The sequence below is a fragment of the Neoarius graeffei genome, chromosome 18, assembly GCF_027579695.1.
Source record: "Neoarius graeffei isolate fNeoGra1 chromosome 18, fNeoGra1.pri, whole genome shotgun sequence".
NCBI classification, from domain to species: Eukaryota; Metazoa; Chordata; class Actinopteri; order Siluriformes; family Ariidae; genus Neoarius; species Neoarius graeffei.
The window spans coordinates 18,387,784-18,413,067 of NC_083586.1; the positions used below are offsets into that span (position 1 = coordinate 18,387,784).

A 25,284-nucleotide genomic window follows, 5' to 3' on the forward strand; every position below is an offset into this window, starting at 1 on the left:
TTGTGTTCACAGATAATGTTCTCTGGAAATATTCCTGAGCCCATTTTGTGATTTCCAATACAGAAGCATGCCTGTATGTGATGCAGTGCCGTCTAAGGGCCCGAAGATCACGGGCACCCGGTATGGTTTTCCGGCCTTGACCCTTACGCACAGAGATTCTTCCAGATTCTCTGAATCTTTTGATGATATTATGCACTGTAGATGATGATATGTTCAAACTCTGCAATTTTACACTGTCGAACTCCTTTCTGATATTGCTCCACTATTTGTCGGTGCAGAATTAGGGGGATTGGTGATCCTCTTCCCATCTTTACTTCTGAGAGCCGCTGCCACTCCAAGATGCTCTTTTTATACCCAGTCATGTTAATGACCTATTGCCAATTGACCTAATGAGTTGCAGTTTGGTCCTCCAGCTGTTCCTTTTTTGTACCTTTAACTTTTTTAGCCTCTTATTGCCCCGTCCCAACTTTTTTGAGATGTGTTGCTGTCATGAAATTTCAAATGAGCCAATATTTGGCATGAAATTTCAAAATATCTCACTTTCGACATTTGATATGTTGTCTATGTTCTATTGTGAATACAATATCAGTTTTTGAGATTTGTAAATTATTGCATTCCATTTTTATTTACAATTTGTACTTTGTCCCAACTTTTTTGGAATTGGGGTTCTATAAAGTATGATAAAAACACGTGTCATGTAAATTCGAGACGGATAAACCTCATTTGATGTGCACTCCATATAGTGCACTAGGTAGAGTAGACATATCCTAAGCAGAGCACATTAGTAGTGAATAAGAAGTGATTAGGGAGTCAGTCTTCCTGCATAAAGTGCGTGCATCGCACTGATGACGGATTCATAGGTGTAATATTTACAAATGTATCAATGCTATATTTATCAGGGATGTGATTTGGGGCTGGTGAAATTATCTGAAAATTTTAGCCGGGGGTCTGGGGGCCGCAGCGCCCTGGTGGGGGGACAAAGTAGTCAATGAACCAAAGTAGTCAAATTTTGAAATGCAAGGTAGAACTGATAATGTTTTATCATACAAGACGATAAAAAGGTTTTAGAAATCTCAAAATGTAAACAAAACACGTCCGGACAAAAAAAAACAAAACCGTTTTCTGTGAAATTGACTCATATACAGAACTGTACAGTGTTCACTCACTTGAGGATTTTCATATGCAAGAATAAAAATCACTTTTTCACTAAACAACATTCACAAAAAAATGTGTTTGCTGAATCCATTCAATCCAATCAGAAGTCTGTGAAGAAGCCAATATCTCTAATATTTCTACTCATATTTCTGAATATGAAATATGCCAGGTCATCACAGGGCTGACACATAGACACAGACAACCATTCACACTCACATTCACACCTACGCTCAATTTAGAGTCACCAGTTAACCTAACCTGCATGTCTTTGGACTGTGGGGGAAACCGGAGCACCCGGAGGAAACCCACGCGGACACGGGGAGAACATGCAAACTCCACACAGAAAGGCCCTCGCCGGCCCCGGGGCTCGAACCCAGGACCTTCTTGCTGTGAGGCGACAGCGCTAACCACTACACCACCGTGCCACCCTTAATTTTTTTTTATTGCTGTAAATTTTGTTAATTATGCCTTGGATATCACGGTAATGTGTAAATAATGTAATGTATCTACATTGGTTGTAAATTTAATTAAGTTCATTTCATTCATAATTATCATACTTTTTAAAAAAATAATTTAAAAAATAATAAATAAATAAATTTAACAACCTGGCTGATAACACTGGTCAAGATGATGTTGACACTTCTCTAAAACGAAACTAACTTTATATAGTAGCCTCCATATACACACACTGAAGGCTCAATCCCAAATCACTTCCTCCTTCTTATACAAGTGCCCTACACAGGGGGCCCCTGTCGTCTCTCTAGTGCACTCTACATGCCTTATGGAGCGGTTTGGTCTTCAGCGCAACAGATTTCCTCTTCATCAGCGCGGTGGAGCAACAGGACAGGGGGCGTTTCCAGCTGCGCAGCGCTCACTTTCACTCAGCCTGTTAGCCAGAGCAGGCAGCTGCAACACATATTTTGACTTTCTATGTAGCCAGAAGCAGCTATACATGCTCCAAAATAGGATTAAATTATAAATAAATGGCTTTGACAGACTTGTGTTTAAGCGGTGCGTTAAAGCTCTTGCTAGCTACATGGCTAAGTAGCAACAAGCCTGAGTGTAAAGTAACAGAACTTCACTGCTACTAGCAAGCCGTGCTAACTCAGGAGCTAACTCTGGTGTCGGGTCTGTTCCCTGAGCAAATGTTCCAGTCATTTTACGCCCAAAGTGGAAATATTTCCGCGGACTAAATGACGAACAGCATCTCCTCCTCTCTTTCCTTTCCTCTCCGCCCAGCGCGCCGGTACATGAACTCATTCCGGGTGACCGTCAGCCAACCTCTCGCCTCCCTAAACACACACACACAAAGCCCACTAGCTCGACCCAGACAACCGTGTCCTGTCAAACACACTCGGCTCTGCCACGTCGGACAAAACGCACACATAAAAAGCTGAGTTTGTTCGTGACCAAACGACACACACACTCACAGATAACACGCTGATGCGTAGAGGGGCCTCCAGCAAGCACGCCATCGCTCTCTCCCCCTGAGCGACAGACGATCCCCCCCGACCTGAACAAATGTCTCACGGTATTATGTCCAACGTCTGTAGCAACCTCTTTCTCCAACCATTCCCAGCGGAACTTGTTTTTCACCATTCTGTCGATTTCTTTAACTCGATTTGCATCTTTACGCTCGATCACGGAGGCTGCCATCTTTCAACTCTGTTTGAAGCGAGCTTACATACAGCTATCTAACAAGCGCATTCATTGGTTGTTACAGAGCGATGGGCCAATCACGTACCTCGTTTCATCTCAATGACGGAATTACTGAAAGTCGGAACGAATAGGATATGAATGCGGATTTTTGAGCGAAAAATCGGAAAAAAATTTTTTTTTCAAATTTTGAGGTGAAAAAAGCGGAATTCCGCGAATTCGCGGAAAAAAATCACATCCCTGATTTATACATCTGATCGTTTTAAAAATAGTCTGAATCCATCATCAGAAAATTTATTTTATGTCAGATTACATTTTTTTGCAGACCTAAAATCCCCTCCTGAGTGTTTTCTACTCCATGCACTTCTTTCCTAGAATCTTGGATATCTGCAGCCTGTTGAATGCTTTCCTGATGCTCATGCAATGTCACAAAACCTGCATAAATTAAGGCGTGTGTCATGTAAATTAGATGCAGATGGCGGGAAAATTAGGGCGTGCCATATGCACATGACATGGAAATAAAGGATAAAAGTAGGTGAGGCCTTCCTTGTGTTCAGTCTTTGCTTAGGAATGGACAGCGTGTGTGTGTGTGTGTGTGTGTGTGTGTGTGTGTGTGTGAGAGAGAGAGAGACCTCTCCATGCCACACAGGGTTGGTGGTGTTGGAGATGATGGAGGATCGTCTCTCTTGGCCGTGGTGTGTGAAGGCAGGGAAGCCGCTGCGTTTTCCAGGCTGGATGCTCATCTTCAGATACGGGTCCGGATTGAAGAACATGCCTTTCTTTAGGCCCTGAGCTCTGATATCTTTTACACACACACACACACACACACACACACACACACACACACACACACACAAAATATCAAGGCTGTACAGTTGTGGTCAGAAGTTTACATACAGTGACATGAATGTCACGGCAATATTTGGGCTTTCGGTAATTTCTTTGAACTGTTCTTTTTCTGTGGCAGAACATTTGAACGGCATACAGCTTTAATTAAAAAAACACTAGAATTTGGAGGGCGGCACGGTAGTGTAGTGGTTAGCGCTGTCGCCTCACAGCAAGAAGGTCCGGGTTCAAGCCCCGTGGCCGATGAGGGCCTTTCTGTGTGGAGTTTGCATGTTCTCCCCGTGTCCGCGTGGGTTTCCTCCGGGTGCTCCGGTTTCCCCCACAGTCCAAAGACATGCAGGTTAGGTTAACTGGTGACTCTAAATTGACCGTAGGTGTGAATGTGAGTGTGAATGGTTGTCTGTGTCTATGTGTCAGCCCTGTGATGACCTGGCGACTTGTCCAGGGTGTACCCCGCCTTTCGCCCGTAGTCAGCTGGGATAGGCTCCAGCTTGCCTGCGACCCTGTAGAACAGGATAAAGCGGCTACAGATAATGAGATGAGACTAGAATTTGGTGCACAAGTTTTAATTTTCTTTGGGTTTTCTGAAATCAACATGGAGTCAAAAAATATACATACGCTCACTTAGATTATTAATTCAGAGGAGCTGAAACTTCCAAAATGTCTCTTATCTTGCCAAGGCCGAGGTCTCTTAACTTCCTGTTAGTGGTCATGATTGACTACAGCTGGTAGCTTCTCTGTGCCTTCATAAAAAGGGTTTGTTTACAGCGCTCACTGGATTGACCAACACACAGTAAAATGGGAAATCCAAGGAGCTCAGTGCAGATCTGAGAAAGAGCATTGCAGATATACACAACTCCGGAATGTCTCTTGGAGCCATTTCTAAACAAGTGCAAATTCCAAGACAATTGTATGCAAGTTATTGTGAAGTGTAATCACTTTGCCAAGCCACTTTGCTTCAATAAAACCCAAACTGCCACCCTCAGCTGAAAGGAAATTATTTTGGATGGTCAGGAACAACCTGGGAACCACCATGGCACAGCCCTGCCATGAACTGGAAGCTGATGGATCACTGTCTACAGTTCAGATCGCCATGGACTAAGAGGCTGCTATCCAAGAAATAACCCCCTGCTACAAAATTGACACCTTCAAGCTTAAAGTCTGAAGCTGACCACACGGACAAAGAAAAAGCCTTCTGGAGGAAAGCTGTATGGGGAGATGAGACAAAGATTGAGTTGTTTGGCCACAATGACCACCATGTACAGAGGGACACTGTACCAGCTGGTGGTGGTGGTAGGATCATCATGCTCTGGGGCTGTTTTGCTGCCAGTGGAACTGGTTCATTGCACAAAGTGGATGGAATAATGAAGAAGGAGGACGACCTCAGAATTCTTCAGCATAAACCATCAGAAACTTGAACACGACTTGGGAGTTACAACAGGACGATGAACCCAAACACACATCAGAGCTGGTTGTGGAGGATAAAGCAGGCGAACATTAAGCTTCAAACAAGTCCTGACTTCAACCCTATTGAAAATATATGGACCGGGCTTATAAGTCAAGTCCATGCCGAGAAAAAAAAATAATAATTTAACTGAACTCTACCAATTCTACCATGAAGAGTCGTGAAATATCCAACCAGAATTCTGCCGGAAGCTTGTTCATGGTAAACAAAAACTGTTTGGTCAGGGTGAATCTTACAAAGAGACGTTTTACAGGGATGTGATTTGGGGCTGGTGAAATTATCTGAAAATTTTAGGCGGAGGTCTGGGGGCCCCAGGCCCCCAGCTGGTCCAGGGCAGCGCCCTGGTGGGGGGACAAGGGGAGAAGCCCACCGAAGCTCCTGGGTTTTTCTGACTTAAAAATTGTACTAAAATGGCAAGCAAAACACACAAGAAAAAACTTGTCATGATTAACAAATTCAAGCCAATTTAATGGTCAACATGCAACTCTGACACACACGGTCACTCTCTCTCTCACACTCACTCGCACAAACACACACACACACACACACACACTCACTCACTCACTCAGTCTCACCCCCCCAAAGAACCAGCGCGAGCAGGGCCCGCTAGCCTTGGGACGTAATTCGCCCCGAGGCGAGCCGCGGCGCTCCGCTTAGGTTTCGTTTCTATCCCGACTTTGGACGCTCGTAGCTCGGGCAGGGGAGGTCACAGTATCCCCAAACTTGACAGCCAGAGACCTCTGCCCTCTCCCCAAAGAACGAAATCACTGAACAAATGTCTCACAGTCTTATGCCCAACGTCTGTAGCAACCTCTTTCTCCAACCATTCCCAGCGGAACTTGTTTTTCACTATTCTGTCGATTTCTTTAACTCAATTTGCATCTTTACCCTCGATCACGGAGGCTGCCATCTTTCAACTCTTTGTTTGAAGCAAGCTTACGTACAGCTAACAAGCGCGTTCATTGGTTGTTACAGAGCGATGGGCCAATCACGTACCTCGTTTCATCTCAATGACGTAATTACGTCAATGAGATGAAACGAGGTACGTGATTGGCCCATCGCTCTGTAACAACCAATGAACGCGCTCGCTTCAAACAAAGAGTTGAAAGATGGCAGCCTCCGTGATCGAGGCATAAAGATGCAAATCCGAGGCTGCCATCTTTCAAACAAAGTCGGAACGAATAGGATACGAATGTATTTGAGGGAAAAATCGGAAACATTTTTTTTTTCAAGTTTTGAGGTGAAAAAAGCGGAATTCCGCGAATTCGCGGAAAAATCACATCCCTGGTTTTACCCAAATATCAGGTGTGCTGTATGTATAATTTTGACCCTGTGTTGATTTCAGAAAACCCAAAGAAAATTAAAACTTGTGCACCAAATTCTAGTGGTTTTTTAATTAAAGCTGTATACTGTACATTCCGCCACAGAAAAAGAAATGACTGAAAGCCCAAATATTGCCGTGACATTCATATCCAAGATGGTATTCATGTCACTGTGTGTAAACTTTTGACCACAACTGTACGTGCAGCTGGAAGAACCAACTCAATTTTATGTATTACATTTGAATATATAAAATGCTTCAAAAGTATCAGCACCCTTCAACGCATCCGAATAAAAGCTACAAAGATGTGACAGACCAGGCCACAATAAATTTTTCCTCCTTTTAGAAGCCAAGAAGCCTTTATTTGTCACACGTACGCTCAAGCACAGACTTAAACACAAAGTGAAATTTAACCTCTGCATTTAACCCATCTGAAACAGTGAACACACACACACACACACACACACATATATATATACACATATATATATACACATATATATATATATATATATATATATATATATATATATATATATATATATATATATATATAAAAAAGGGTACTACTTCTCCGTGCTCTCACGGAAGGCGGTCGCATTTCTCTGCTCTCCTCTCCTTTTTTTCCTGCTTGTCCTCTTTGTTTTGTCTCGTCTGCCTATACTTTTTTTTTTGAGAGACTCTCTCCGCATTGAATTTCTAAACTAAAAAAGCATGGATTTGATAAACTGGTCTCCTAATGAAATTGACACAGTTTCTGGGTTCGGGGGAACCCACCTGTCCTGCCGGAACGTCTGTGGAGGACATTGGAGATATCTACCTATTCGGAACCATGATTACCAGACTTTTGCTGATTGGATTAGGCATTGCCCTGGTATATCGAGGAAATCGGACAACGGTGACAGCTGTTCAAAGCCCCACAAAGCTGCCCGATATGATTGAAGCGGTGGACAAAGCTGTCGGCACTCAGACTGTGGCTATAGAACTTGAACCACAACATGGTTGACATCTTGGAGATGCTTTCGGCTTTGCAAGGAATAAGTATTTCGGAGACCAAATGGAATTGAATTGAACAGAAATGGACAGATATGGACAAGTGGTGTGGACGTGTAAAGACTGCGTCTGTTCGAAAGACCAAACAATCTCTATCTTATCGACATTCGGCTCCCTGAACAGCACCGGCCTCGATCAAGGCCGTTGCTGGGACAACATTTCCCCCAGAAGGTCACTGCTGGGAGACACTCTCGCATTCTTCGTATTCCTTCCCCAATTTTCCGCGGTCGCCGTTTTTCACCCCCAGTGTGACAAGCGGGTGTGTGACCAGCGCCGCTTGCATGGCTGCAGGAGCGGACGGCTGCTTGCTTGCGCTGAGTTACCTCTACCTCCTCCCCTCCCCTCCTACCCCCTTACCCCTTCCCCCCCACCCCTGATTGCCCCCTCCTTCCCCCCTTTCGGCCCCTCAAGTCCCATGTTTTAAAGTGTACTTGTGTTATTGTGTGCTTGTGCGGAGGTTTTTAAATGCTTGCACACTGTAGGAGCATAGTGGGGGGGGGGGGGGGGTTCTTTTTTTCCTCATCTTTCCTCATGTTACTACTGTGTTTCTTTTTCTTTTATCCCTGTCTTCCTGTCCTGTTCCCCCTCTGTAAGGACAGGTTGATGGTCAATTTCACTGGTAACAGTGACAATAAAGGGTTCATTCATATATACCCAGAGCAGTGGGCAGCTATGCTACAGCACCTGGAGAGCAGTTGTGGGTGAGGTGCCTTGCTCAAGGGTACTTCAGCCCAACCTCAGGCCAAGGCTGCCCCGTGTTAACCTAACTGCAGGTCTTTGGACTGTTGGGGAAACCGGAGCACCCGGAGGAAACCCATACGGACACGGGCAGAACATGCAAACTCCACACACAAAGGCCACCGTTGGCTGCTGGGCTCGAACCCAGAACCTTCTTGCTGTGAGGCGACAGTGCTAACCACTACACCACCGGGCTGCCCCGCCCCGCCCCGCTCCAAATGTTAGAATTGCAAAAAGCTGGAAGCTGCTGGTTTGATCTGAAAATTTTGCCTTGAATCTTTAAAATTGCTGTGTATCGCAGAAATGTCCTTGAGGGTCATGATATGATGGCTCTCGCTCCTCGTGATATGATGTACTTTTCTTCTTGCACAATCCAACTGGCTTTGCTTTTCACTTGTTCTGACACTTTTTGTCCACAGGGAGGCAGTGCAGACGCGCAGGACACAATCGTCAACGCACAAGATTCGACACAAAAAGGAAACTTTATTGCTTCGTTCCTGGTTCTAATCACCTGAGAGCGTGAAGCTGACGAGTTTCCGGCAATGCTCCGTCACGGACTGGCCGTCCACTTGTCCTTCTGGTCCAACCTACATCAAGGAAGGAGGGAGAGAGTTACACAGTTAAATCTAAACACATAGCTACACCCTGTCTTGCTTCCCCTCCCTTCATGATCGAGAGTTGACCCGAGTACAAATCGCCCTTCACACTGAAAGCAGGACTACGCTCGGCTCGGACCATCTGGATGCACGGTGTAATAAATCACAACGGCGTGGCTGCGCGCCAGCCGAACACGATCACGGGATTAGTGCCCAGACATTCCGCATGAAATGAATTTCTGCCAGCTGCTTGCACGGCACCCGGAGATAGGGAGGAAAGAGATGCTTACGGTTCATGCTCCTAAATTATTTAACTCTGCTGCGATGCATTTGTACGTTAATATAACTCTCCGACAGGACTGTGTGAGCGGAAGAGCGACAAATTACCTCTGTGGAAAGAAATACTGCGTGTGAATCGCGTTTTTAATACTCGTGTAACATTATTTACGTCATCGATTTATTTCCTTTGCCGCTGTCTCAGTACCAGTCAGGGGGGAGGGGGGAGTCCTTTGTACCTGTTAGGCCTAATAAAGGGGGCGTGTTCTTTTGTGCCTGTTAGTCATGAAAGAGGCGTGGTCTTTTACACCTGTCAGTCTTAGTGGAGTAGGCGTGGTCTCAGTGCATATCGGTCGGACTGAAGGAGGCGTGGTCTTTGTGCATATCCGTCCTAGTCAAAGAGGCAGGACAAACGACTACCCTGATCGTGTGTGTGTGTGTGTGTGTACTTGGAAAAGTCTGCCAAAGCCTCAAGTTTCACTTCATTGTCTTTGTTAATGTCAACCGCAACGTATCAAATATTCAAACAAATCAAAATAACCAGCTTTCAGAACCCTGCAGAACCACAGAGGTTCTTCAGTTACAATAATCAGGTTTGTGAACTGAATCTTGAATTATTTAGCCGCTGCTGCTTTTCATCAGTGACATCACACACACACACACACACACACACACACAGAATGAATGTGTGTGTTTGTTTGTGTGAACTTTACTCCAGCTCTGTGTACAGCTGTCTTAAATGCACATCAAAGCTTTTCAGAGCCGCAGTCGGCGAATTCTCGGTCTGCCCGCGAATCTGATACTCCCAACCCACACCGCACACGACATTATACGCTAAAGGCAGATTCTACCATAACAGAGGCCAGTTAAGTCCCATCTCCTTAAATTGCTGAATTGATTATTTTGATCATTCTATGAAGTTTTTCTAGTAGCATTTGGGGTCTTGGACATTCACAGTAAATTTTAGGACAGTAGTCCTGGTAACTAATTAATAAAAGCCTGACATGACAGACATGCTAAACGACAATACAAACACATCGGTTTCCATCATCAAAACCTGACCGACAAACTAACGTCTACCATCATATTCTGACAGACACTCATAGCAACAAAACTGTTTCTTACATTATTAATCTGACACATTTAGTCATAATATTAAATACCTCATCACTAGAACCAAATAATAAAATAAAATATTGAAATAAAAAAGAGAATTTATTTTCAAAATTGAAATATCAACAATAATTGTCAGAACAGTGACGATAGACGCGACTGTGTCACTTTCGCGGGGAAATAACACATTGAAACGGCCTGTCGGCTGAAAGGGTCGCAAGCGGCTCTGATTTATCTCAACTTACGATAGTTTTCCTCCAGAAAAATTTAAATACGAACGCACAAATATATTCTCAATGCTTCTATCGTCAAACATTTCTATCGTCAGGATAGCTGACTGAAAATCTGACCTTGATTTATTTGATGAAATCTAGCTGTCAGAACTCCAAGTCTTGCCCGGAAGTAAATGTCCGCTGTCACAAAAATCACGCGCAGTAGAATTTCCTCTTTGCGTCAGTCGACATGTGCGTGGCGAGGGCTTGGATTTTGCTATCGTCAGGTGCATTTGACTGACAGACTGACGATAGCATTTTTTAAAAATAACTGTGGGCTTCTCTCGTGAACGAAATAGGTTTTTTTTTCGCTGTTGATCTATTTCAACTCTATCTGTTGACACCCAAAAATGATAAAGCCTGCTTCCACACGATAACTACCAAAGATCCATAACGGCCGAGTCTATCGTCAGGTCATCTGACGGAAATTCACTGACGATAGCAACAGGGATAATGAAAGGGATTTTTAAAATGTCTGTCAGATATGTCAAAGAAATAGAACTTTATTCTTTAAAAATCTTTTATTGATATACTCGGTGTATTTTTAAATGACGTGCTGGTTTAGAAGACCAAATACCATATTTTCAATCTTGAAAATATTACCTCACTGAAAAAAGGACAAGAAAAATTTCTGATTTTGTGGGCAAGTGGTTAATGGATCCAGTTACGGTAGAATCTGCCTAAACTCCTAAAATGGGCTGTCGTTCATTGAAAGCATTGCTGAAGAGAAACGATCCAAGTAAGCATGTCGCATAAAAGTTAACCCTTTGATGCAAAACATGCGTCAAAAGTGACCCGGCTGAGTTTTTATCTTCTAGATCTTTGCAATAAATTAATTCCATCATTCAGTATTCAAGGTATTCCTCAATTAACTTGTTTTTGATCATCATACATCCTTATTTTATTGTTTCCTTTCTTACTTTTTGAATAAAAACCCTTTTTGTATCACTACCCTTCTCAAAAACGACCTGCGTTCATTTTCCAGGTTATTTCATGTATGGCTGAGTGTTTCTATGATATACTTTCGAAATAAATTCATTTTGTCATTGACTTTTCCAAATATGCAGTAAATATCTTTTTGTTTCGCACAAATCATCATTTTTATTTTTCCTTTCTTAAGTTATGAACAAGCACAGCTTTTGTAATTCTGCATCAAGTTTACACACATGGGTCAGAACCGACCCGCATGCATTTACTCCAGCGTTTGGTGGGAACTGTGAATTGTGCTTGTGTCGGACATTTCACAGCTCAGCACGGCGCCCTTTGCCCATCTAATACATGCAAGGAATGTTTTTCAATTGTTCTAACATTACCTTAGAAAAAAATTGATGATGTTTAGGTTCCCTTGAGAGTGAGTAGATTACTTGTCAGAAAGTTACAAGTAATTACTATTAGCTACCGAGCTGTTGACATATTCTACTTTAGTTAGCTAATTTTATTGTAGTTGGCTTAGCTAACTACATAGTTAATAAATAAATAACTGGCCCCATTCACTGCTAAAGTAATTACTTGAAACAAATTATTATTATTATTATTATATACGGAAGCCGAGAGAGGCCCTTCATATAATCTTTTTTTTTATTCACCTTGTTATCCCGAGATAACGACATAATTAATTCAGGATCTCGAGAAAACAACACAACTAATTCGAGATCTCGAGAAAACAAAACCGTTATTTCGAGATCTCGAGTAAACAGCTGAGAAATGGTTCATTCAGGTGCGCCAAGAGACTTGTGATATGCTGACTTTGGGGCTATTTCTCATTCTGTATAGACGCAACTTTGGTCATTAGAATGTCTGGAATAATCGATCACCTAATAAGGCAATATTTTGATCAGGGGTTGACACAGGGAGAGATTGCATTAAGCCTTTTAATAAGGGATCATTTCAAAATTAGTCCGCGGCACCTCCGCAGAAGACTGGCCCGGCTTCGTCTCTACCGACGGAGATACAGTGATCCAGCTGAGATCATGAAATAATTGCTTTGTTTTCTCGAGATCTCGAATTAGTTGTGTTGTTTTCTTGAGATCCTGAATTAATTATGTCGTTATCTCGGGATAACAAGGTGAATAAAAAAAGATCATATGAAGGGCCTCTCGCGGCTTCCGTAATTATAGTATTAAGACGTTTAATTTTAAATCACACTTGGATGACCCATGTGTAAAAAGTATTTTTGTTCATAAAGTAGGAAAGAAAAAATTTAATTAATGATTTGTGGTAATTAAAAACAAGATATTTAAAGAATACTTGGAATATTCAATAAACTGATTTCAAAAGATAGAGCAAAGAAAAACTCAGTCAGCATGAAATAACCTGGAAAATGAATGCGGGTCGATTTTGACCCATGTTGTGCATTAGAAGGGGTGTGCATATGCTTTGCATGAAAGGGTTAAACAGGATTTTTTTTTTTTTTGCCGTGTACAGAGACTTGCGTGCAGAGACTTGATCTTGATCTGGGAAGCTCAACCTTTTCTCAGCCTGGTAGAAGCGAGCGAGGAACTCTATTAGCTCTATTATTCCAGGTAGAACCCTATAACTCAGACCTGGGCATTTTCCAGCCCGCGGGCTGCATCCGGCCCTTTGGTTCATTCTGACCAGCCCGCGTAAGGTTAATTAGAAATTACAAAATAAACGTATTTTCTAATTTTACCTCATGCATGGACTGAATGTGCATTGCTTTTATTTTGAAGTTGTGTTCAACAAAAACGCAATGCGCGTGACATGAACATGACATGAAATCCCACGAAACCTAATCCCGTGATAACTACTTCCGTAATTTGTCCAGACCAACCACAAACCAAATAAAAAACATCAAATGAGGTGATTAGACTACAACCCCGATTCCAAAAAAGTTGGGACAAAGTACAAATTGTAAATAAAAACGGAATGCAATGATGTGGAAGTTTCAAAATTCCATATTTTATTCAGAATAGAACATAGATGGCATATCAAATGTTTAAACTGAGAAAATGTATCATTTAAAGAGAAAAATTAGGTGATTTTAAATTTCATGACAACAACACATCTCAAAAAAGTTGGGACAAGGCCATGTTTCCCACTGTGAGACATCCCCTTTTCTCTTTACAACAGTCTGTAAACGTCTGGGGACTGAGGAGACAAGTTGCTCAAGTTTAGGGATAGGAATGTTAACCCATTCTTGTCTAATGTAGGATTCTAGTTGCTCAACTGTCTTAGGTCTTTTTTGTCGTATCTTCCGTTTTATGATGCGCCAAATGTTTTCTATGGGTGAAAGATCTGGACTGCAGGCTGGCCAGTTCAGTACCCGGACCCTTCTTCTACGCAGCCATGATGCTGTAATTGATGCAGTATGTGGTTTGGCATTGTCATGTTGGAAAATGCAAGGTCTTCCCTGAAAGAGACGTCGTCTGGATGGGAGCATATGTTGCTCTAGAACCTGGATATACCTTTCAGCATTGATGGTGTCTTTCCAGATGTGTAAGCTGCCCATGCCACATGCACTAATGCAACCCCATACCATCAGAGATGCAGGCTTCTGAACTGAGCGCCGATAACAACTTGGGTCGTCCTTCTCCTCTTTAGTCCGAATGACACGGCGCCCCTGATTTCCATAAAGAACTTCAAATTTTGATTCGTCTGACCACAGAACAGTTTTCCACTTTGCCACAGTCCATTTTAAATGAGCCTTGGCCCAGAGAAGACGTCTGCGCTTCTGGATCATGTTTAGATACGGCTTCTTCTTTGAACTATAGAGTTTTAGCTGGCAACGGCGGATGGCACGGTGAATTGTGTTCACAGATAATGTTCTCTGGAAATATTCCTGAGCCCATTTTGTGATTTCCAATACAGAAGCATGCCTGTATGTGATGCAGTGCCGTCTAAGGGCCCGAAGATCACGGGCACCCAGTATGGTTTTCCGGCCTTGACCCTTACGCACAGAGATTCTTCCAGATTCTCTGAATCTTTTGATGATATTATGCACTGTAGATGATGATATGTTCAAACTCTTTGCAATTTTACACTGTCGAACTCCTTTCTGATATTGCTCCACTATTTGTCGGCGCAGAATTAGGGGGATTGGTGATCCTCTTCCCAGCTTTACTTCTGAGAGCCGCTGCCACTCCAAGATGCTCTTTTTATACCCAGTCATGTTAATGACCTATTGCCAATTGACCTAATGAGTTGCAATTTGGTCCTCCAGCTGTTCCTTTTTTGTACCTTTAACTTTTCCAGCCTCTTATTGCCCCTGTCCCAACTTTTTTGAGATGTGTTGCTGTCATGAAATTTCAAATGAGCCAATATTTGGCATGAAATTTCAGAATGTCTCACTTTCGACATTTGATATGTTGTCTATGTTCTATTGTGAATACAATATCAGTTTTTGAGATTTGTAAATTATTGCATTCCGTTTTTATTTACAATTTGTACTTTGTCCCAACTTTTTTGGAATTGGGGTTGTACAAATGTGGGCATCATTATTATAATATGATGTATCTTGCTTGATATTTGGAGTAGAAAGACGATATTGTGATGTCTTTATTGTGTTTTGGGGTGAATGTGACTGAAAAAAAAATGGTACAAACGTTGACATTTTGTTAACCATTGTTTTGGGAAATTTGATTGAATAAATGACATTTTTTGTAAGGCAACCTCGTTTTTTCCATACTCTTACCAGTCTTAGCAGCTTGTAAAAACAATGTTATTTACTGCTTTATATAAAGAAATACAGTTAATATTATGCAGTATTTAGTTCAGCCTTTTGGTCCGGCCCTCCACTAAATTTTCTGTTTCTCATGTGGCCCCACGGAAAAAATAATTGCCCACCCCTGCTATAACAGAAGGTTTTCCAGTTAGAACCAACTTATAAGAGGGTTCGAAGCCTTTTATGTCGCATTCATCATTCTAGGGTATTTTCCTGGCTCTGGAAGCGAAGAGCAGATTCTCAGGTGATGTGAGCGAACACAGCACAGTGGGATTTGAGGGATAATCGCATAAACTGCGGATGCCAAACACACACACACACGCACTCACCAGCACACCAGGGTTCTTTACAGTGATGCAGGGCGTCGTCGCTCTTAAGGCTCCGCTCACTCCGTGGTAATATTTGAAGCAGATTTTGGTCTCAGCTATGTACATACACACAAAAAGACACAGATATTAGAATATGGACGTCACAAAATCGAAAAAGCACTCCATGTCGTTGTGCTGGAGAAAAACTATTATTGTATTAGTATTGGTGGGGTGGATTTTTCTAGAACGCCACAGCCGTCTCGGAAGTTGTGTCAAACTGAAATGCTGCCGTGATTGAAATCCGCTCACGCTCCATGAAATAAGGCCCAGGCTCCAGCCTCCAGACGATCTGTCCCCTCTGTGTGCCGTTGACGCCGCGGTTCTTCGAGTCCCACACGTTAGCCGGACACGTCTCATCTGGAAATAAACACCCAAACACACACAAAAACATCAGCACCCACCCATGTTTTAGCTACACGAGTAAAAGGGTGCAACAAGATTATTAAACAATCGTGCTTTAATCACGATCACCATTTTTGGGTTCCTCAGTTCACACAGCCATGGTCTCACTTTCGTTTATAAATGCCTTGAGACCTCAAGAATGGCACAGGAATAGTTTTAAGCGCTAATAATGAATCTAATATAGTAATTTTTACAATTAAAGTGATTTATATAGGTAGCGGTCTGATCGGTCTCATTGCCATTTCTGCTATACTAAAACACAGAGCTGACTGCAACTCCGATCCTCCATTCTGAGCTAATTTATCGCCGTGCCACGTAGATGTGCTGCTGGCGGGTGCAGCAACATGACAGAAGGTGGATTTACGTTGCATTCATGGCCCAAGAATGTTCAAACTGCAAAGATTTGGATGCGTTTTGCGAGTTGTTCACGGGCACATTGGGCACCTACGAAGTGGTCTCTCCTCTGCTCTGCACATTTTACTGAAGACTCGTATGAGACCTCTGATCTGTTGAGGAGTGTTGGCTATAAGCCCGGATTGAAAGAGGGTGCAGTACCAACAATTAAAAGAAAACAAGAAAATGAAAGTATTTATTTTATTTCATTTTTTTTAAAAAAGGAAAGTTCAGTTGCACCAGTTCTCTCGGAGTGACCCGAGGGTTGTTGGTAAAACCCAGGACGGAACGGGACGTGACATATCGCTCGGGCAGTGACCTTTCTGCGGTTGTTGCTAAAACCGGTGACGTCCCGTTTCATCCCAGGTTTTAGTAATTGCCTGAGCCGAGCAGTAATGGCGGAGTACTCAGTATGGAGAAAATGGAGAATGAGTGAAGCAGCCGTCTGATTTCTCCACTGGATATTGCTGCCATCTCGCCCTTACGTTGAAGAAGCGAATGAACGGAGAACTGAACGAACAACTGAAAGTCAGATTGTTTCAAAACAATCGGCCACAAGAAGCGAGAACGCAGACGGGTAAGCTCCGACTCTCATTTGGATTAAAAAACAACACGCTGTTTACCTGCATTTAGATTAATCCATGTAACTTGTATTGTGTGTTTAAGTTAGCGGTGTAAGATTATTTAATTTGCTTCAGAATGTGATTCTCAGTTCATCTGATTATTTAATTAGCTTTTTACGTTTTATCAGTGAAAATGCATGCATGTACATGTCTGTTGCATAAGTTATAACACCCATCCTGTTTTAATGAGAGTCAACCCACAATCAATGAAGTCAAATCAGTCTTAGTTGAGCGAGTCGGTGACGGGATTTCTTACTTTCACCGTAAATGTTTATTTATATGACTTTGGTCTATAGCTGTAAAAGGCCTCGGCCTTAAAACCGGTTCCCGCTGTGACGTCACGCACTCAGGGCTGGCTGGCTCAGCGGGGCAGCTCCAATACGCCAACTTTGCGGTCGATTTTAACTCTCAAAAATATATATTTTTTTAATCCTATTGATGCAGCGTACAAGAGTCAAGGATCCGCTCAGAAATTTATTTAAAAATAAAGGTTCTGCGTATCTGCTTTAAGCATAAAAAAGTGTAATAAAACCACAGCACTGGTGTCCAGTTACAGGAAAATAGTCAACCTTGAATACAGTTTTTTTTTTTTAATAACAACACATCCTTATCAAGGAAGAACATACTGTACTTTTTTTTTAAAATAAAACTGAATTAGATTTGTGCTATTGAGGAGGAATGAATGCGTGTTCGCTGTTCGCACTGTGCTCCAACAGGCCTCCAGCTGACTCCCATCTGTCCGTCTCTGCTGAACGCTCGCTGTGCCAGCGGATTACTACAGTGGCACATTAACACTCGGTACATAACGCATCGAGGGCTAGTGTGTGTAATACACGGAGCTGTGCTGCTGAATAAACCCAGATGTGTACACTCGTACAGCGGGATGTGCGAGTACAGTGGGTTAGAAAATTATTCAGAACACATCAGTTTCCGCCCCTTTCAGTATTGACCCTTGGTGCATTCTGTCTTCTTCAATTATCTTGAGATGTCTCCAGACTGTCTGGCGAATTCAACTGACTGGACGTGATTTAGAAAGATGTACACCTGCGTGCCTATAAGGTCAGACCGAAAATCAAGTCCAAGGAACTCTCCATCAACGTCCAGGACCAAATTGTGTCCAAAAAAAGATCTGGCTGAAGGTATAAACACAGCTCTCAAGCTTCAAATGTTTCCAGGAACAGATTAAGCACCATCGCTGTGAAACAGAAGTTTGGGACCACCAGGACTCTTCATAGAGACGTAACTCAGTAACCAGGCTCGAAGGGCACTGGTCAGGGAGGTGACCAAGAACCCAATGGCCATGGGAATAGAGCTCAGAAGTCCGTAGGATGGGAAAACCTGCTAGGTAGAAGGCACTCATGAGTAAAAAGAATGCAAAGGGCTCCAGGTACTGCTCATCAACTGGCTAATACCACCCTGGGGGTGAAGCATTGGTGGTGGCAGCATCATGCTGTGGGGTGCTTCTCAGTAGCAGGGACGGAGCCACACAGTTCACACAATCTCAGACTTGGATTAAGGTTCATCTTTCAGCACTACAACGACTCCTACATGTCCTTGAGTGGTTCAGGTAAACTACAGAACCCAGCAGGACATCCAACCTTACGATGATGACAGATCACAAACGATCTCCGATCAGATCCAGTCTGACTGAACAGGATCTGGCAGGAAGAATGGGAGAAACTGCCCAAATCCAGGTGTACAAAGCCAACACTTACGCTACGTTCACACTGCAAGGCTTAATGCTCAATTCCGATTTTTTTGTGAAATCCGATTTTTTTGTGAGGTCGTTCACATTAACAAATATATGCGACTTGTATGTGATCCTCAGTATGAATGAAAAGCGCCCTAAAAGTGTTCCGCATGCGCATTGCAGGATACGACGACGTCACACGCAGTGAGCATGGCCAGTGTTTACGGAAGTAAAACCGCCCGGTTGCGGTATGACCCATCCAATCTAGCTTGAATAGCTGCATCCCCCCAAATGGAAATCAGCTCCCTAACCTCTGCGTCCTTCCATTGAGAAGATTCAGAACCTTCACAGCCCGAAGCGTCCCTCGCATTGATGTCATGCGCAGGGGCACAGATACGTTTTTTGAACTGGGGGGGACAAAGCTGCCAGCAAACCAACCCCAACCCCGATATGCCTGTCAAACTTGTTGTGGGTTACCATAGCAACCAAGCTCGAGCTCGCAACCTGTGCAGTCTGCGCAGCTCAACCAACCGATATCAGTCTTTGTTTTATGTGAGTTGTTGCAACTATGTATGTACTGCTGTGCACCTCAATAAACCGAATGGTAATTAGTCTTTTGATTTTTCTGTGAGGTTTGCCTTATGCAAAGAAAGACAGCATAGATGTTTTTTCCTCCCTATAAGTGCGGGAGACTGAACGAGGTGAATTTAAATCTGGGTGGGACGACTCCCACCCTCTATCTGCGCCCGTGATTATGCGCCATGTTGTTGTAACTTTTTTTGAGAGACCCGCCGCCTACTTCAGCGCAGAATAGTGACATTTGTGGCTTGCTGATGACGTGTAAGTCGGATGAATGCGACCTGGCGGTTCAGACTGAAGTCGCATATGAAAAGAGCGGATAGGAATCGGAATTAGGACCACATATCCAAACGGCCTGGGTCGGATTTGAAAAAATCGGATCTGTGTCGTTCATATTGTCAATAAAAGATCGGATACAGGTCACATATGGGCGAAAAGATCGGATTTGAGTCACTTCAGCCTGCAGTGTGAACGTAGCCTTATTGTCTAAGAACCTGAGCCAATAGGACACGAAGCTGCCGAAAGCACTTCTGGAAAGTAGTGAATAAAGGGTCTGAATACTCATCGAAATAAGTGATTTCAGTTTGTGATTTGTAACCGGGTCCAGGCTTTTAGATAGAGGGGCGTCTGGGCGTCTTTTCGACGCCCTGTACTGAAAAAAACAAGATATTGGACGCCCTACTTTTTAGTACGACGCCCTAAAGACGCCCTAATATTTCCGCCCGTGTTATGTCCGGTAACTTAGCTGAATATGTTAAAAAATCGCCGAGTCTGAGCTTTCCGAGGATCTACAAGCTTTGTTGACACCGCCATTTTGGAAATTTCAGAAGTCTCGCTTTGACAGCTGTCTTTCCCGAAGACGCCCAGGGTTACCATAGCAACAGCACGAGCCCAGAGTACAAAATATAGGCACCCGCCGCAGAGCTACAGAAACACGCGTTTCTATGGCTGCACTAATTTCAAAGTTGTGAGAGCCCTCGTTATAAATAAATGGGTTATTAAATAAATTTGGTGTACAAAGCACTTGTAATATGCGTTCCCAGAGCAGAGGGGGAAAAGATGTATGCCTAGGAGACACTGGCATAAATATCCAGACAATATAGCCGTAGACTATATTGCCGCAGCTAAATGTGGAATGTAGTCTATAGAAAACCGGCCTTACCTGACATGTTATTTATCCCGAATAAATCCTTTTAACAGTAAATAACACATTTTCATGCAGATTTTCCCAACATTACAGGCTACGTAGTGGAGAGTGTGGTAGTCGAGCCGGCGGGTAGTATTTCTAGTAGGCTAAACAATAATCAAATACGACACGTTCTAAAGGATGCTGGGATTCCAAAGAACGCACGTGAAAAGGACGAACACGTGGGATATTTGGTAAGGAAGATAGAAGATAGATTTTTCTGAGTTTTTTGGGCATGACAGGAAGAAAATGAAGAAAAGAGGAAGGCAAACAACGATTTCCAACTTCTTTCAGAAGAGAACTCATGTAAGTTTTTTTTTTTCTTCTGTAACTGTTGATAGGCTTGGAATGTCAAAAAACTATCACAATCCCATAACTAGACAGCCAGGTTTCTTGCATGAATAAATAGGGATGACCGGGGTTGGTTGTCACAAGTTATGGTTGTCACATTCGTCATATCTCAGCCACCATAGGGCGCTGCTCAATTCCACCAAGATAGAAATGTTTAGAATTAGTACTGGGGTCATTCTACCTGAAATTCTACAGAAAGTTGTACCTCAAGGCCCCCAGGCGGTTGTAAACATATTGTTGCCAGTGGACTGTTGCAGTGAAACCATTTTGTTTACATTAAGACATTAAAGAAAGTTGTTTTACCTAAAATGAATCTGGCTTGAATTTTTCCATGCACACATGCCTCCCCCCAGTCCAGCCTTACTATTGATACAAGAATGTTGTAACAAAGGCAAAAACACTTGGCTGTATTGCTCAAAATTTGCTGTCAAAATGAAGGAAATAGCATTTGAGAGCATTAGAAATTTCAAAATTTTCCGGGGGAGTACTCCCGGAACCCCCTAAAACACTCGTGCCAGCGGCGCTCAACGCGCCGCTACACCTCGCCACATACAGTGACACCTGCAAAAAAGTTAGACTCCCTAAAAAAAAATCCTGCCTAAAAGCCTGACCGGGTCCGTCTCAGAAACTGGTCTTTCATTTGGGACATTATGGTCAAAAAAGAAATTTTCTAATTTTACTACTTTTTTTTTTTTTTGCATTTACCTAACACTCAATGTTTCTTTTGTCATGTTTAATAAGAATAAAGATCGCATCTTGCTTTATCTGGCCTCCACTGTGGAAAATTATTTTGATTCCAATTCAAATGCTTTTGTAAAATTGATTTCCATATAAAATAACTCCATCATGAAGAATTAAAGCCCCTCCTTCACAGATAAGTGAAAATATTGAATAAATTTCCTCTTTTTGATTGCTTGGGTTAAAAATGCCAAGTTATGATGACTGAATTGATTATTCACTTAAATATGAATAATATGATACATTTTGGGTATTTGATATGGCGAAATAGGACACAATGGAAAACTCAAGAACACACCGGAAAGATGAGAATAACGGCGGTGGTAAAAGAACAGCGACTGTACCGGCTGAAGGTCGCGCGGGTCTCTGCTGCGGCGTGCGAGCAACGGGACATCACTACCGCACCGGACGGCGCGTGAGGCGGGGGCGGGGCAAAATGACTGGCCGTAGATTCGATCAAAAGTTCGATCTAAATTGCCCATGGTTGCAAAATATCGGCCAAAAATACGCAAACACTACGAAATCTGAAAGTAAGATGAAAAAGAAACATTCTATTGCCTTATACTGCAAGACTAAAACAAAATAAAACTGTCAAAACTCACCTTTTCAGTGATAACGTCCGAACAGATCACCCGTGTAACAGAAAGGCCGCAAATGGAAGCACGATCATCTTCTAACTGCTGGAGTGGAAAATTCCATTCTACACATGCAAATTGTTAATGTGTGTCCTTCCCCGCACACAAATAATACGCTACGGTAAAAAATAGACCACAACTCATTTTATAGCTCAGAAATTCATACAAGACCAGCTACCATCGTAACATATTCTGTAAGAAACATATTCTATACCGAACTTTCAGCTTTCGTTTTAAAAAACAAAATCGCAGATTTATAGCTAAATGTTTATATGGCGTAGTGATTTTAAGTTCATACTTTTGGTGAGGTAGTGACCTCGACCCTGAGGCTTTCCGTTTAGATCAAAACACACGATCGTATTGGTTTTGGGTTTGCGGAAAATGGAGTTACAACAGTGATGAAATATTCTGCACGGTGTTTTATTACGGTTATGATTATTCTGTGAGCGCACCAATCCTTAGGTGGATAAAGTTACAACTTAAAATACAATTAGTGATAACTGTAGACTTTTCAGTGGACTACAACCTTTTTAAGGGAATGCGATGTAGTCGACCGTTTATCATGTCCCAGATTAAGCCGCCATTTTTCCACAAATTTGCAGAATTTTTGCCAAATTCAAAGATTTAGTTTTATCTGGATTATTTCTTTCATCATTTTATTTCAAATTCAAACCAACATCACCATTCAAAACCGTACAGTTTATTGACTGGGAGTATATTTAGTGGGCTACCCCGACAGTACCCAGTTTCTGAGACAGACCCAATACCGTATATTTGCAAAATATATATAGTAAACCTTTTTAAATTAAGTCCATAACACGACAAAAAAGTGTACGAAAACTGAAGTGGTCTGAATACTTTGTGGACGCACTGTACATTCGAACTGAATGATCAGAAGTGGAGAAAGTGGAATGGATTCTTGATCACATGTTCAACCCTGAACCAGCAGCTTGTAATCAGTCCGTGTAGAAAGTTGCCCCAGTGCAGATCAGCCTCGTCCGGTGCGACCCATGCGCCTGTTTTCACTCAATATCACTAGACACGTTTCACCGTCTGTCATAGGACCAGTTAAAAATAAATCACAGCAACAGCGAGCACCATGTTCCCCCAGCTAACCATCACCATGAACTGAACGGACAAGAAAGACAGACAGACAGAAAGGACAAAAAAAATGGAGAAAGAAAGAAAGATGATGGAAGAAAATGAAAAAGGAAATCAATATATAGATAGACAAATGAAGAAAATAAAATGGAAAGAAAGAAAGATGAAAAAATGAAAGAACGAAACAAAGAAAGGAAAGGATGTCTCATCTCATCTCATTATCTGTAGCCGCTTTATCCTGTTCTACAGGGTCGCAGGCAAGCTGGAGCCTATCCCAGCTGACTACGGGCGAAAGGCGGGGTACACCCTGGACAAGTCGCCAGGTCATCACAGGGCTGACACACAGACACAGACAACCATTCACACTCACATTCACACCTACGCTCAATTTAGAGTCACCAGTTAACCTAACCTGCATGTCTTTGGACTGTGGGGGAAACCGGAGCACCCGGAGGAAACCCACGCGGACACGGGGAGAACATGCAAACTCCGCACAGAAAGGCCCTCGCCGGCCACGGGGCTCGAACCCAGGACCTTCTTGCTGTGAGGCGACAGCGCTAACCACTACACCACCGTGCCGTCAGGAAAGGATGTAAATAAATAAATAAATAAATAAATAGACAGACGATGAAAGAATACAACAAGAGTGCTCTGAGAGCACAATATCTCCCGCTGGCAACTCGGCGATAACGCCGGTAAAATGCGACTGAACTGAATGAAATTGCAATATGCGTATTACCGACATTAGGGTGCATCAGTTGCCGTCACTTTCATAAAATCTGATGCATTTTTGTTTGGGTGTTCCTTTTCACCAATAAAGACATCCTGTAAAATTTTTTGACCATATTCAAAAGTCTAATGGTGGCACCATGAGGTTCATTTTTTGCCAAAAAAACGCTTATTTTATGTTTTCGCGTAAGGTTTGAATCACAATGTTGGACTCCATTTATTGATTTCTTGTGCCCCAGAGATCATGTTAAGAACCTTTGCAAGGGATTAAGGGTGTATTCAGACCAGGATAGTTCGATAGTTCACTTGCTTTGGTCCGAACCAAATGTTTTTTTTATTTTTCCATTTTGGTGCGGTTCGCTTTCACACTGTACATTTTAGTAAGCGGACCAAAATCTGTCAACAAAGCCATGCGCCCTGAGGTCGTTCAGCTATTGGTCAGAGACGACACGCGCACAAAGCGTTAAGTTCAAAAGTAGTCATGGAGGCTTTCCGTGCTGTTAATGTCATCAAAGCTATATGCTTTTTCCAGTTTTTACTGTTTTCACAATTGTGCGATTACTATGCTGTTGTACAAGTAATTTATCAACGACGACGACAAAGGGCAAGGCGGCTACGGAGGATAGCGCTGATGAGCGCACATCATGTTGTGACAGTTCTGGCTCTTCACGCAATAGATGAATTTCTTTTTTGCGTCGCTAGTACCGCCACTTTTTGAAAGAATGTCCCTGATTTTAATGTAGGTCTGACGGAGTTTCTTCACTTTTAGCCGACATTGTTCTGGGGAGCGCGTGAACCCCTTCTCCTTCATTTTCTCACTGAATACAGCAAACACGTCGCCATTTTTGCGTGTTCTCTCCAAAAGCTCAGATATGTGGACATCTGCCCATATATCCACAAGGGTACGCGTTTCCTCCTCGGCCCACGTTTGCCCCCTACTCATTTTTTGTACTCTGTAGTCTAGCCTACCACTGGTCTGAATGACTGAACGACTGTTGTAAGGTTCCCTTGACAACCGAAACAGTGTTTGCACTTTGCGGTGGAGTGTCAAGACTCTGTTTCCCATAATGCTCGACAAACGACGGAAGCTCCCGAGGTACAAAAAAGCAAAACTGTCGGATTAGGTCCGGTCTGCTTTCACACCTCCAAAAGATCCGCACCAGGGTTCCTTTGGTCCGGACCGAGTCCGACCTTGCAGCTCGGTCTCGGTCCGCTTGTTTGGTCCGGACCAGAGTTCGGTGGTTTGTATTCAGACCAACCCAAAAGGTCCGGACCAAGGGAAATTTGGTTCGTTTGGTCCGGACCAAACAACGTAGG

The 25,284-nt window shown here is 42.8% G+C and overlaps 1 protein-coding gene across 6 annotated transcripts in view; it reads right to left on the reverse strand.

The window, feature by feature from the left end:
• hecw2b (HECT, C2 and WW domain containing E3 ubiquitin protein ligase 2b) overlaps positions 1 to 25,284 on the reverse strand; it is a 139,403-nt gene that overhangs the window by 44,495 nt on the left and 69,624 nt on the right. For 5 of the 6 annotated variants that reach the window (XM_060898475.1, XM_060898476.1, XM_060898477.1 and 2 more), the window contains 4 exons: positions 15,790 to 15,897; positions 15,502 to 15,596; positions 8,746 to 8,821; positions 3,444 to 3,613 (listed from right to left, as the gene is read on the reverse strand). In XM_060898475.1, coding sequence (XP_060754458.1) covers positions 3,444 to 3,613; positions 8,746 to 8,821; positions 15,502 to 15,596; positions 15,790 to 15,897 — 449 coding nt within the window. Of the gene's footprint in view, positions 1 to 3,443; positions 3,614 to 8,745; positions 8,822 to 15,501; positions 15,898 to 25,284 lie in introns of all 6 variants that reach the window. The other variant, XM_060898479.1, reaches the window with a different exon arrangement.